Here is a 13,390-nt window from a genome sequence, read left to right as displayed (position 1 = left end):
GCTTTTGGTAAGAATTTACTGATTGCTAAACATCATTCAGTGTTCCTGATGTGCACTGAGAAACAGACAAGTCAAAACGTTCCAAGATTCAGTCCATGACATATTAAACTCTCCCTCCCAACACACATTTTACATATTTTTTTTGTAAAACACAGACTGCAAAGAAAAGGCGAGACTCTGAGGCAGAGACGAACAGAGAGAACAAAGACTTAAGTATCAGAGAGGATGTAATTAAAGCCACCAGTTGGCAGGGAGTTACTGACTGGCCATACTGTAATGCATGGTACAATAGTATCCACTTTAAGCATCCAGCCTAACAGTATAATTTGTTTCATTTTGTGATTGTGGAGAGGGTACATATCCAAAGACAGGCCATATCATTACTTCAGACTTTTACCAAAATGTGATCTTTATGAATGTTTTCTATGAGACTGTTATTCAGGGAATGGAACTGATATCATTGGCCTTAGGTGGTTGATACTAGTTTCTTTCCGTCTCTCTGGTATTTTAATGACTTCAAAAGCTAAGCAAAACTTAGCTGACTGAATAGAACAGAGATAGGCATAGAATAGACATATAAAATGAGCCAAAATTAGAAGGCTAAAATGTCTGGTTTTTTTGCTACCCGTATTTTTTTCAGAATCTGAAAGACCCAAGTAGATTATTCTAATTATATCTCAGTTAGCAGTGTAACTCAGCCTCTCATTCCTTTCTGTGATATCTGGTCTCTTGGAGGAGAGAAACTTGTAAAAATTTGACTACCAGCCTAAGGTCCTCAAAGCCTTCTTGTTGAAATTCATGTCTGTTCAGAAGCTTTCAGAGCTGGAAAATGGGTGGTGCTTTTAGAAAGCTTAAGAGCATCTGTCAAAACTGAACTGGTTAGTATTCGTCGTCTTTCCTTATCTGAGTTAAATAAGTGTCAATGAGAAGTCATCTAACAAACTGGGAGTTAAAATACAAATCTCAACACACTAGAGAAATCAGTCCATTCAAGTCATCACGGAACTGACGATGCTCTACCAAAAGCTTTGGATCTGATATGCTTCTTCTTCTTTTACTTGGCATCTTTAGCATCTTTTCTTGATTAAAGTATAGAGTATATTGTTTGAAGAGTCACAGAGCTTGCACTGTCAGTAGTTGCTATAACGTGAAACAAACAGCCACTCTCTCTCAGTGTTGCAGATTATGTTTGTCTAATGGTAGAATTCTACATCAGAGCACCTTATACTGCTTCAGTTATGCTCTATGTCTTCTTTTTTAATATGAAATTCATTTTAATATAAAATTATTAGGACAAAGTGAGAACTGTGATGCAAGGGAGTGAGGGGAAGTGAACATACAGGTGGACATCTTGAAGAACCCTTGCAATTGATAAATAGCTCCTTTTGTCTTCAAATGATAATCTGTAAGTACATTCACACTGGGTAAAACTACAACCAGAACAATCACTTGGATCTGGAATTGGAAATCTTCATGCGAATAATGTAGAGGCATTCATTAGCAAGGATAAAAATGTAGTTTAAGCTTTGTAGAATATACTCCAGAGAAGTGGATTCCACTTATCGTTTCTTGTACCATGTTTTTTTATGCAGCACAACAGAGATGCTGGCAAATCTTAACACATTTTTAAGTGCAGAGGTCTGTAATACATCAGAAATATGCCAATGACATCCCCTTCTAATTTTCCTTTCCCTTCAAGTCTATACAACGCTGTCTCTCTCTGGTTCCAAAATCTAATTGGTTATAAAACAAGCTCAATTCAATGCATGAAAGAAGGTAGAAAGAAACATTTTGCAAATAAAGAAGGCTCTTCTGGTCACCAAATTATCACATTGCATGTTAAGACAAATGAATACATCTTATACTTCAAATACTTACAAGCTTTTTTTGGCAATGATCGGGCTGTGAGTGAAATATATGTTCCTCTTTCCCTTGATCACTTAAAATTAGGCTTTGTTCTAAAATAGGCTTTTCTTCCTTATTCTCTTTTCTTTTTAAAATTTCCAAGTCCGCAACTGACATTTCAGATCTGAGATGCAAGGTCTTATCACTTCCTCCACCAGCCATCATCTGTAAAACAAACAACAAAAATCCTTTTAGTACAAGGCTAACACCAGAGGATGGACTAGGATCAAATACAATTTAATTATTATGCTATTTGATTGCTTTACATTAACAATTTTCAGTTTTCAAATATTAAACTACTTCAAAAGATAGAGTACAAAATGCTACTCACTATATTGAAAAATAAAGGATTACTTATCAGCTCTTATAATTAAAGTTTTTATTTGCCACTTTAGAAATTACACTTTGCATCTGAATCTCAGAATAGTAAGGTATATCCTTGTACTCCTCCTTTCCTTACTTTGGAAAGGACCTTGAGCCCAAGACAACAGAAGACTGACTCAAGCTAAATTCTGAAATAATCTGATATCAATGCTGTCTTAACTGCTAATCATAGAGAAAGAAAAATGGAAGGAAGAAAAGCCTTAGTAAAGTTTAGCAAGCTGGAATACAGATGGAGAAACATCACAGATACATAGGAAGAACCTGGTTAATTGGTGATGCCTTTCATCTTGATGATGAAATTGAGAGAGTATTCATATGCACTCTTGCAAGACTGACTTTTCTGACTGTTAGCAGCAATCCAGAGGTAACTTTTATAAAGAATAGGAAGATAAATGATTTCTTACCGATGAATTTCAATCTACATTGTTACCTCAGCTCTGGTCTCCACATCTCAGGAATAAAATAAAAGCAACAAGGTGATCCCAGGTTCCTTATAGGATAAGGAATTAATGAATCTATGCAGTACTGTGACAAGAAGAAGCGGAAACTGCAGAAATCTGAGGTGATTAGTCTTCTAAGCCAAGAGCAAAGAAACTAATGCAGTCTACAGATGCTTTTCTACATTAATACAAAGACTATTCCTCTACGTGTCAGTGAGTAGACCTTCTGCATGCAGTTCTGTTACTCAGAAGGAGGCTCCTTAAATAGTCAAGCACAGTGGCCCTCAGCAGGCTTGAATTTTTAATCAGTCCTGAAATCTATCAATATTAGAAGTTCTAACCTGGAAGAACTGAAGAAATATCAATTTTTCTTATGGATGTAAACCTCTCCACTCACATTTTCTTCATCAGACCATGCAGAAATATCAAAAAGATAGTTATACCCAGGGAAAGGAATTCTTGTATGTAGCAATAGTCAAGCTATACAAGAATGGGGCAACCCACAGAGTACGGGAGCCTGTCAATACCAGAAAAGCTACATACTTGCCTGAAAGCCATTGTTGTTTCATTATATAATGTTATGTCTGCAAACCCTAAGACTTCATATTATTTAACTTGGACTGATGCTGTTTATTTGTATCTCAGAAATATTTATATATAAATTACATATATATGTGTACACATAGAGAGGCGCAAATGAAATATGAGAAAGTACTGTAAAAGGCACATGTTTAATCAAGAACCTTATCCCCCTAAATCATAGACAGAAAAGAACAGGAACTGCGTATTATGTATTACATGTAAGAATTTACAAACCTTTTCTTTCTCTAGAATTTGTTGGGCATCCTGAAGTAATTTTTCCTTTGCCTCTGTTTCAGCAAGAGTGGCTCTGTTTTGCTCTTCATATGCCATAGTTACTACAGCCAAGATCAGATTGAAGAGATAAAATGAGCATAAAAAGATGGCCCCCAGAAAAAATAAAACGGAGTTCTTTCCAGATGTACGGATAGTCTGTCAGGAAAGAGTAAAGGTTGTAAGAGATTCTTAAAACAATAAGGTTTATAATAGAATTTGAAACCAACTTTAAACAATTTCTTCCCCTATGTGATGCAAAGGTCAAGGTATTGCACTGTTTTCTTTAAACTACAAGATCTACCTCTGATCTAGGTTATACAGAAGGTCTGGAAATACATCTAGTCAGGGTTTCCTTTGGCCTTCGTGTAAATAAATTTCAGATCTTAAAAATTTCTTTGTGTTCATACAGTATTTTTCTCCTTATGTATCAGACCACCTACCACTCATAATGATGCCACATGCGATTGAGAAGAATGAACAAAAGCTATTCTTAAAATTAAACGAAGTATCTCTCAGCAAATCAGGAAAAAAATCAGAGTTCAAGTTATAAGATGACAACTTTAGCTGTAAAGATACATACATGTAACTATTGAAGAACCTATTAAAACTCCCTAATATGTAAGAGAGCTAGAATTACCTAAATAATCCTGAAAGATGCTATAATTAGTGAATAAGAAACAGTAATTTTTTTAGATGACAGTACAATAGACCACTCAAAATTAAGCTCTATACATTAAAAAACAAAAGCTATCTGACCACAAAATAGCAGAAAGATGATGTATCCATGAAAAAAAAAAATCTCAGAAGGTCACTGGGAAAAAGTAGACCATATGAAAGCTCCAGAACAAGGCAGATGATACTTCTCTTCTAGCATAAACACTGCATTGATATAAGGGCTCCAGAGAGTTCTCAACATACAATTTTTGTCAAAAGCTAGAACTTCAAAGTTGCATTCAACTTCCTGAACCAAAACAAAAAAAGTGCTTCACTTGTTTAGTCCCAATTGTCAAAAAAATGGTCTGAAACGTAAGTGCATATGTTCTGAGCCAAAAACTTCGGTGAGGAGTTAAGACTGAAAAAGTGAGAAACAGAGCATGTAAGGATTTATAGTTCCTGCAGCAGCAGTGAGTTCACTAATTGGACCTGCCATTTAACTATATCCTTTGGTAGTTACATGATTAAAATATTTAACTACTAATTATTGATCCAAGGGTGTTGTTCAACAAAACCTTTTACCTCCTTAATCTATAAACTTTTCTGAGCATGTAAGCAGGTTATTCAGCCCGTTAACATGCGAAAAAGATTCTTAATCTTCTGGGACCACAGATGACAACCTTCAAAATTTGTCATGACATGCGCACATCTTTGTGATCTTATATTGCACTGAAACACTCATCAGTTGGAACACAGATCAGATGTGACTAAGGATGGAGAGCAGTATGAGAACTTTTCACTGTCCACAGCATCTGTTCCACCATGTAATTCATGGTAGAATTACACATTATATCATTGCTCTCATATATGTCACCTGCAGAAGTTGTTCTAACTTAGCCACTTGAAACTTTCATAATACTTACATTGTTTTTAAAACAAATTTGATATCAGTAGTATTTAAACAGATGTAGATTTTTCTAGTGGACATAAAGCTGTAGAATCCAGGCCTACAGCCATTCTAGCAGCTAGTAAAAGTACCTACTTGTCTGTACAGACGCTCCCAGTAATCTTGTGTCATCAGACGGAATAAGGAAAGAAAGGCCCAGCCAAAATGATCAAAACTTGTGTACCCAAAGTCAGGATTGTTCCCAATCATCCGGCAGCTATAGTTTTCCGGGCACTCTTCGCTAACCATAGAAGAAATGTTAAACAATGCATGCGACTTACATTTGCATTATTAAATTGTATCTGAAAGCGTCCACTACACAATGTCAATATAGGTTTGTTCAGTTCATCTGAAAGTCCACTTCTTTATTCCCCAGTCTGATTCTGCCACAAGGGCAGATTTCTATCATTAAACTACCGATGTTTAGCAGTGAAGCATATACATAATTGTCTACATCACAGTATTTTACTTCATTCCTTCCCTGAAGTAAATATCTATTTTTTATTTATTAAAAAACAAGCACATTCCACCCTCCTGAAAAATAATCAGCATTCCTTCAGCAGTGCAAAAATAAAACAAAAGCAAATTTTGTGGAAAAAAGATGAAGTACTAAAAATGTATTATTCACTTACCTACGATTTGAACAGAGCAGTATGTCAGAAGATGCATTCATTCTGTAGCAGATATCTATTCAAAAAATTAAGGGATCATAAAAATCACAAGTTGTTGTCCGAACTTTTCCAGGTTAAAGAGACTGCTCAGATACTCAAATTGCTACAGTATACAGACAGTAAGCCATATATTATAGCACTTTAAAAACCAGCCTGACATACCAAAGCTCTGTGAAAGACTACTTTTACAACAAAGGGTATATAGGGCTCCATTTCACAGCAAAGATCTGTCCCTGCTGCAATTTATTTTGAAAATGTATTATGAATAGCACAACTCCTAATGTAAAATCTTATTTTATCTCAGGTAAAAATAGGAATGTCTGTCAGAAATAGGCAAAATCTCTACAAGGTATAGCTTATGTCATGGAAAAAGCCATTCTGCATGCATGACCCCTAACATTTGGATCCCAGTGCAATTTCTCTAGGTAAAGAAGGAAATGCCTTGCAGAAAACCCAGCCCCTTGTATCCCATAGACCTCTAACCCTTCCCAAAATCCCAGATTCATTAATCACATATACAGTTGCCTCAGAGACTCCACGTTATTACTTCGCCAAATGCAAGGACATACCTTACTATGAGAGATTTATGCAAATATATTTTGACATTTTTCTGTGGAAATCAAGACATACATAGAAAGTTACACAATTTAAAGGGAGAAAATAAAATTTACCTTCATTACTTGGGACATATATCTTAGCATCCACACAGAGTGTGTCATTATATGTAACGTTATTCAGGACACATTTGTATTTTAAATTGCCCATAAAAAGCTGAAGGCCTATTAGAGCAAATATACTCAAGCAAAAAACAGTCAAGATCAACACATCGGTAAGTTTCTTAACAGATTCAACAAGTGAATTTACGATGATCTTCAGACCTAGAAAAATAAGATCCAATAATACGCAGGATCAGAAGAGGAATGCAGTAGTATTCCCATATGACAATGCAGCACAGTTGCAAGCATGTTAAGAACAATCAGTGTAAATAGTTTTGCAACTTCACAATAGTAAACAAGGTAACATGAAACCTATGAGCAAAGCAATTTTATTTTAACTTCCTAACCATAATTTGAGCTTTACTTCCTTCTAAAACTGATCTTGCATACTTGAGAATTCTAATTTAAGATGACATCGAAGCAAACTTTTAAGAGTTTTAAAGAACATGCACAGATTTTCGTGCATGGTGAAGCAAGTACTTCACATTTCGCTCAACAGATGTTACAATAAAGGATACCTTGTGCCAGCCTCAGAGCACAGCCTCTGTTTTAGAAGATAATACTCTACAAGCTCACTAGTTTAAAAAGAAAAGAACATTTTTGACATAGGGATGGTAAAAGGGGTGATATATCAACTGAAGACAAACACTCAGGCAGAATAACTGAATTTGACATATGACATAGGTAGTGATATCCACAGTTTTTCTAAAAAATGCTTTTTAGGGATTCAGTGTGTACACTGAGAATAAGGGCTACCTATATAACAGTTCGAAAACCTCGTTATCATTTGTTACAGACAATGGCAAAATACTGTTTATTATCCAAGGCTTTTATGAGATGTTTGTGATTCAGTGCATATATATATATGCATATACACACACATATCCATTATGTTTTTAATTCAGTTTTAATTTTTTTATTCTCTCCATCCAGGCAACTGGAAGGAGAAGCTAGCAGATCAGCGCATTTTTTGCAATTCTGAAAGTACAGCAGTCCCACCCTTAAATATATGGATATGTTACATTAAATCAATGCAGAGCAGTCTCACTGTCAGTAAAACTAGTGAAAGAGTGCAGTGAGACTTTGTAAAAACAAACTCTTAATATTTGTTTCTCATCTTTTATTTTATCATTTGATGTTCAGGCAGAAAAGATTGCTTTTACTGGTTGTAGGAATTTTACTGCCTAAATATCTGTTTTCATAAGGAGAAAAATAGAATTAATCTCTGTTCTCCATGGTGAATACGAAAAGTGTTGACAGATGATTTTGATATTAAAAATTAAGCACTCCTACTATACTTCCAAAGCAAAATCAAAAATGTATTTGTAGTAACATGGAAGTGACACAGACAACTAATACTATATTATGGCTATGGGATATATAGTCTTTCTTTAGATTTTCAAATGAGTTTCTAAAGTTAGATTCTAAAATCCATACTTTGGTATCTAAATTAATGGCATGGCTTACAAAAATCCCAAAAATCTGGACAGCATACCCAAACACTTAAATATGCAATATAGAGTTGATGAAAGAATTATGCTTAATGCAGGTAGTGGCTGTGGTCACTAAACAAGGTTCTGAAATATTGTGAAGCCAGGATTCTGGGAAATAAACCATAGAAGCTTAAACCAACAACGTGAACCCAGAACTATTGAATGTTGCAATACCAATCATGATGGGAGGACAAGGTACTGGATAGTGTACACTTCTCAGGAAAGACAGAGGTAAAAAGACAAGGGCGCTGGGGTAAGTAACATTGAACACTAGTAATGGGATAAAAAATACAAAAGGAATACAAAGATGTGCTTGGGTCAAAATAATTTTGGTGAAGGATGGTAAAAAAGATTCTGTTAAGATGCTGCTGAAAGTAACTACAGACCGCAAAACAGGGCCATAACTTGGGATCCTGTTATAGCCACAAAAAGTGACATGCCACTTCAACACAAGAACCAGAAAAATATTAGAGAGACCATACTGTTGAAGCTGAGAGAAAATTACTAAGGCATGTTTCTCCTTACCTGGTATTACTGAAATGGCTTTCAACGTCCTCAGTACTCTGAAAGTCCGAAGAGCTGAAACATTGCCCAGTGGTGTAGAGATACTAATATACCTATAAAATAAACCACCATGTAACTGAATGACAAAGACTGAACTTTTCAGAGCATATGCATGTAGAGGATATGATAGTAGACTAGTTACAGAAAAGAAACAGGTCAAACGTTCATCCAAAGGTAGATATCTAAAGTTAGGAACCTAAGTCCATTTCTAGGAACTGCTATAAAATACTGGGACCTTTGAATAGTGCTTCTGAACAGAAAAAAAGGAAGTTTTACTTAGTGTGGACGTGGATGCTTAACGTTTTATAGTATTTATCAATCAAAATGTCATCTTGATATAAAACTTCCAATGTCATAACCATGTCCTTTCAACCTCGAGCTGATCGGATTCAGAACACTACATGAAAATATATAAGTATCTTATGGAACTATGGAATATATAGTTTAGGGGTACAGAGTTGAGCAAAACTGGTTTACAGTAGGTTAATTCTGGGCCGCATGGTGCTCTTTTTAATTTTTATCTAACAGTCAGATTGAAACTACTTTCAATATTCAAGTTCTTAACTGACTGTTTCAACTAATTGAAATTTTCAGAAAATGAGGATTTTAAGAGTTGCACATTCTGTACAAAACCTTACCTATAATTGGTTACTCCTACTTTTATAGGACTTCGTCCATGTGAGAATGGAAATTAATTGTGACTTCCTTTATAATAAGATCATAAAGGGTAACAGAATTCCTTAAAATATGAAGTCTCAGTAACAGAATCATAAAAAATGTTGGTTGGAAGGGACCTCTGGAGGTCGTTTAGGCAACTTCCCATTCAAAGTGTAACTTTCGTCAGCAATAGATCACACCACTATGGCTTTGTCTAGACTGTAGGATTAAATAATCATAAAGTACTTGAAGTAAAAACTGTGCTGTTGAATTAACTTCCAAATACTTGTACTTGTAGCATGATAGGATCCAAAAACCTTGAAGCACATACTGTATTGCAAAGCACTTATACCTGGCTTGAAAACAAATGAATTAGAAGTATGGGTAGGGAAGTGAGAAAGTAAAATGAAGCAGTTTATATTGCTGTTGGACTACTTGAGAGTTACTGACGATGAACAACGTGTTCATTTCTTCAGTGTAAATTCCTTAGTGGATTACAGATTACCCATAAAAATACTTTGTTCACATACGTATGTATTTATGTAGTAGGATCTGAATATACAACAGTACTGAAACCGAATTGCACAATGATGTCTTGAAGTGTGAGCACCAAAAGACATCTGAAGGCTCCCAAGCTCTAAAGCATTTTGTGAAATCAGTTTCTGCCAGAGAAGATTGACAAGCTGACAGGGGAAGCACTCTGTTGGACTTGTTACTCACAAATAAGGAAGAACCAGTCAGAGATATGACACCTGATGGTAACTTTTGTTATAGAGACAATGAGAAAGTGCAATTTACGACCCTGAAAGAAGCAAGCAACATGAACAGTAGAATTAAAATCCTGGGTTTCAGGACAGCAGATTTCAATGTGTTCGAAGATCTTCTTGGCAGGATGGGAGACAGCTTTGCAGAAAAGGACCTGGGGGTCATAGCAGACAAGTTGAATGTGATTACACTGAGCACTCTTCCAACGAAGAAGGCCTACCACATATTGGGCTGTTTTATCATGAATCCACTCTGTACGTTAAGTGATTCTTTCTTTCTGTTCATCACTTGTGAGATTTAATCTGGAGTACTCTGTCCGGCTTTGGCCTCCCAAGTCAAAGAAAGACATTGATATACTGAAGGAAGTCTAGCCAGAGATGTAAGAATGTCAATAAGACAATGAGATGGTAAAACGGTTAGGCTGACAGAGCTGGGCTTGTTGAGTCTGAAGAAGAAAGGGCTAAGGGATGTGGGAGCAGGAAACGTATTACTGTCTTCAGCTGCCTACTGTAAAAATTCAGAGAAGATGAAGTCAGACTGTTCTTGAAAGCCCACAATGAAAGGATGAGAAGTTGCAACAAGAGACATTCCAATTAGATACTGCTAGGGAAAATCACAGTGAGGGTGGACAAATATTGGAACAGATTGCCCAGAGAGGCTGTTGAATCTCCATCAGTGGAGAAATTCCGAACCTGAGCGGACAAGGTCCTAAGCAACCTAATCTCTATCGGCCCTGCTTTGAGTTGCGCCACATGATCTCCAGAGGTCCCTTTTAATCTAACAAACTAGAACAAGGCAATTCTTCAAATGGAGAATATTCAGAAATGCTAGATGGCAGGAATTTGTTTTGAAACCTCTGAGATTTGGCTTTGAGTGAGTCTGTATGCTGCTGCAAGCAAGCCTATATTGCTTTCAAGATTCTCATTCTGTATTTGGGATCAAAATTCTGACTTCCTTCCTTCCTTCTTGCCTACCTCTCAGATATTTGAAAGGAGCTAGCTTACTCTCATATGAACTTAAAAATGCCCAAAGTGAGTTCATAGCAATGATCCATCTGGCCTATGGCCTATAACAGATGCTTACAGAAGAGTTTAAAATCAAGGTAATCACACAGTGATACTTCTCGTATTTCCTTCCAGCAATTTACATCTCAGAGACTTCCTGAACATGATGTAATCTCTGTGTTAAAAATAATCCTTAATGTATTTTCATCCACGATTTTTGTCCAGAAACCTTCTGAATGAAAATAAGTTGTTTGTATCCACAATGGGATTCTCCTATAGGAATTCTCACATGGTGTGAAAACCTACACCCTTTTTCTTTGTTTTGATTCTGTTATTTGACAATTTCATTTGGTGCTTTTAGCTCCAGTCCTAAGGCGGCGGGGGGGGGGGGGGAGGGGATTTATTCTCTTTTTGTCTCTGTGCCACACACTTTTACCATTTTCCCTGTTCTATTTCCTCATGACAGAGTCCTACTTCCTTAGTTTCTCATCATGTGGAATATAAGGAGATGTACATTTACCCGTCTTTGTTACTCTTCTCTGTATCTACAGGAGCAAAACTACATACAGTCCTGAAGAAAGACACACCAGATTTCTACAGGGAGATAACTGTGTTCTGCTTTGTTCTTTATTTTTTACCCATAGGGTCCTAATTTTGTATTTGCTTCTCTGACCATCATTGCACACTAAGCTGGTGTTTTCACAAGATTATCTATTTTAACTGCAAAATCTTTTTTCCAACAAGTAATAGCTATTTCAGAGCCCATAACTGTGTATGTAAAGCTATGCCTGTTTTTCCTTAAGTATCACTTTACATTCTTGGAGTTTCATTGGCTATTTATCACCACATCACTCAACACCTTGCAACTCTCTTTGGATCCTTCTCAAATGAGTCTCATTTGACCCACAGTGCAACAGCTACAACAACAGAGAAAGGCATGTTTGGTTTTGGCTGTCTAGGCAGGCACTCCTTAACAAAAATTTCGTTTTACTTACGTCACAATAATGACAACAAAATCCAAGCAGTTCCATGGATCTCGAAGAAATGTAAATTCATCCCAAACAAATCCTCTGGCTAATACTTTTATCAGTATTTCACCAGTATAAATGCCAGTAAAAAGATGTCTGAGAAGAAAAGCATATATGAAAGTGATAGAAATAAAAATATTAATGTGACTGAGTTCAGATACATTCCACCTTTTCTATTATTTACTCACTGAATGGAGATGAAGGGAGAAAGTGCAAAGTACAATTGGACAGGACATGTATATGCTGCTTTCAGAAACATTGTGGGTGTAAGAGGATGCTTTCGTGAATTTTAGTAGGATTTCCATGTAGAATTTTAGTAGTAAGATGTTCACATAAGTATAACATACCTGGATGAAGAACAGCTCGCATTTCTTATGAAAAATTTTGAAAGTTTGCATTTATGTTCTAAAGCACACTGAAAAAATTCAAAATCTTCAATATTCTGGCAGAGCAATAACAGCATTTTTTATTTATTTATTTATAACCTGAAAGGACTGCACATTTTATATATTTAGTCTGATGAGTACTGTATAACCAAAAGAAATTCTGCATACACAAAGCTATCATTATCCCTGTACTTATCCCAAAATATGAGGAAGAAAATTATGACACTTTTGGTGCCACAGCAAATTTTCAAGATTGAATTCCAGAACATTAACCAAAGTTACACAGGACAAAGTGCATTATTACAGAACGTAACATGACATTTTAAATAGATGGCTTCCTAGTGCAAAGAACAGAACTCGGCTGTCCCCAGAAAACAGAAAGAAGGGATGCAATGAATATTTGCCTCTAAACTTTTTGCATGAGCTGGCCATAACAGACATTCAGGTTATTCCCTTAGGATGAGATATTCAAAATCAGAATCTTGCTTCACAGCCTCTCCAAAAAGCTTTATCTTTAAAAGGAAAAATGGGGCCATCTTCTGTGTTACACCATAATGTTAGTGAACTCAGGGAAAAGGGAATATGGTGCACTCCTCTAAGAAAAGACTCTGAAGCTCCGCAGGAAGACTGGATTATATAACCATCATCCCAAATCTTCCTCACAGGTCCCTGAGTTTTTTCAAGCCCCAGAATTAGATGGTGACATGATTTAATGTTTCAGTCCAGTATGCTAGTCTCCTTGAAGAAAGGGTAAATAAATGGCAATTGAGATACTTACTCAGTCCAGTTGAGCCCCCCTGGAAGGGTAGATGCAGTCATAGAAGCACAATTGAGTACCACAGTACATGTAATAAACCCAACAAAGAATGTGAATAATAAGTTAAGAAAAATGTGCTCTATTTTAAAACAATAAAGTTCAGAA

General features: G+C 36.0%; 1 protein-coding gene across 1 annotated transcript in view; it reads right to left on the bottom strand.

Annotated features, from left to right (window-relative positions):
• The window catches only part of LOC112981581 (sodium channel protein type 5 subunit alpha-like), a 60,508-nt gene that overhangs the window by 26,022 nt on the left and 21,096 nt on the right, over positions 1-13,390 (bottom strand). The window contains exons 10-17 of the mRNA XM_064508063.1: positions 13,247-13,336; positions 12,050-12,178; positions 8,590-8,681; positions 6,500-6,733; positions 5,817-5,871; positions 5,281-5,425; positions 3,546-3,740; positions 1,879-2,070 (exon numbers count right to left, since the gene is read on the bottom strand). Coding sequence (XP_064364133.1) covers positions 1,879-2,070; positions 3,546-3,740; positions 5,281-5,425; positions 5,817-5,871; positions 6,500-6,733; positions 8,590-8,681; positions 12,050-12,178; positions 13,247-13,336 — 1,132 coding nt within the window. The remainder of the gene's footprint in view (positions 1-1,878; positions 2,071-3,545; positions 3,741-5,280; positions 5,426-5,816; positions 5,872-6,499; positions 6,734-8,589; positions 8,682-12,049; positions 12,179-13,246; positions 13,337-13,390) is intronic.

The sequence above is a fragment of the Dromaius novaehollandiae genome, chromosome 2 (genome assembly GCF_036370855.1).
Source record: "Dromaius novaehollandiae isolate bDroNov1 chromosome 2, bDroNov1.hap1, whole genome shotgun sequence".
In the NCBI taxonomy this organism is placed as follows: domain Eukaryota; kingdom Metazoa; phylum Chordata; class Aves; order Casuariiformes; family Dromaiidae; genus Dromaius; species Dromaius novaehollandiae.
Note: the sequence above shows the minus strand (reverse complement) of the source record. Positions and strands in the feature narration are given on the sequence as shown.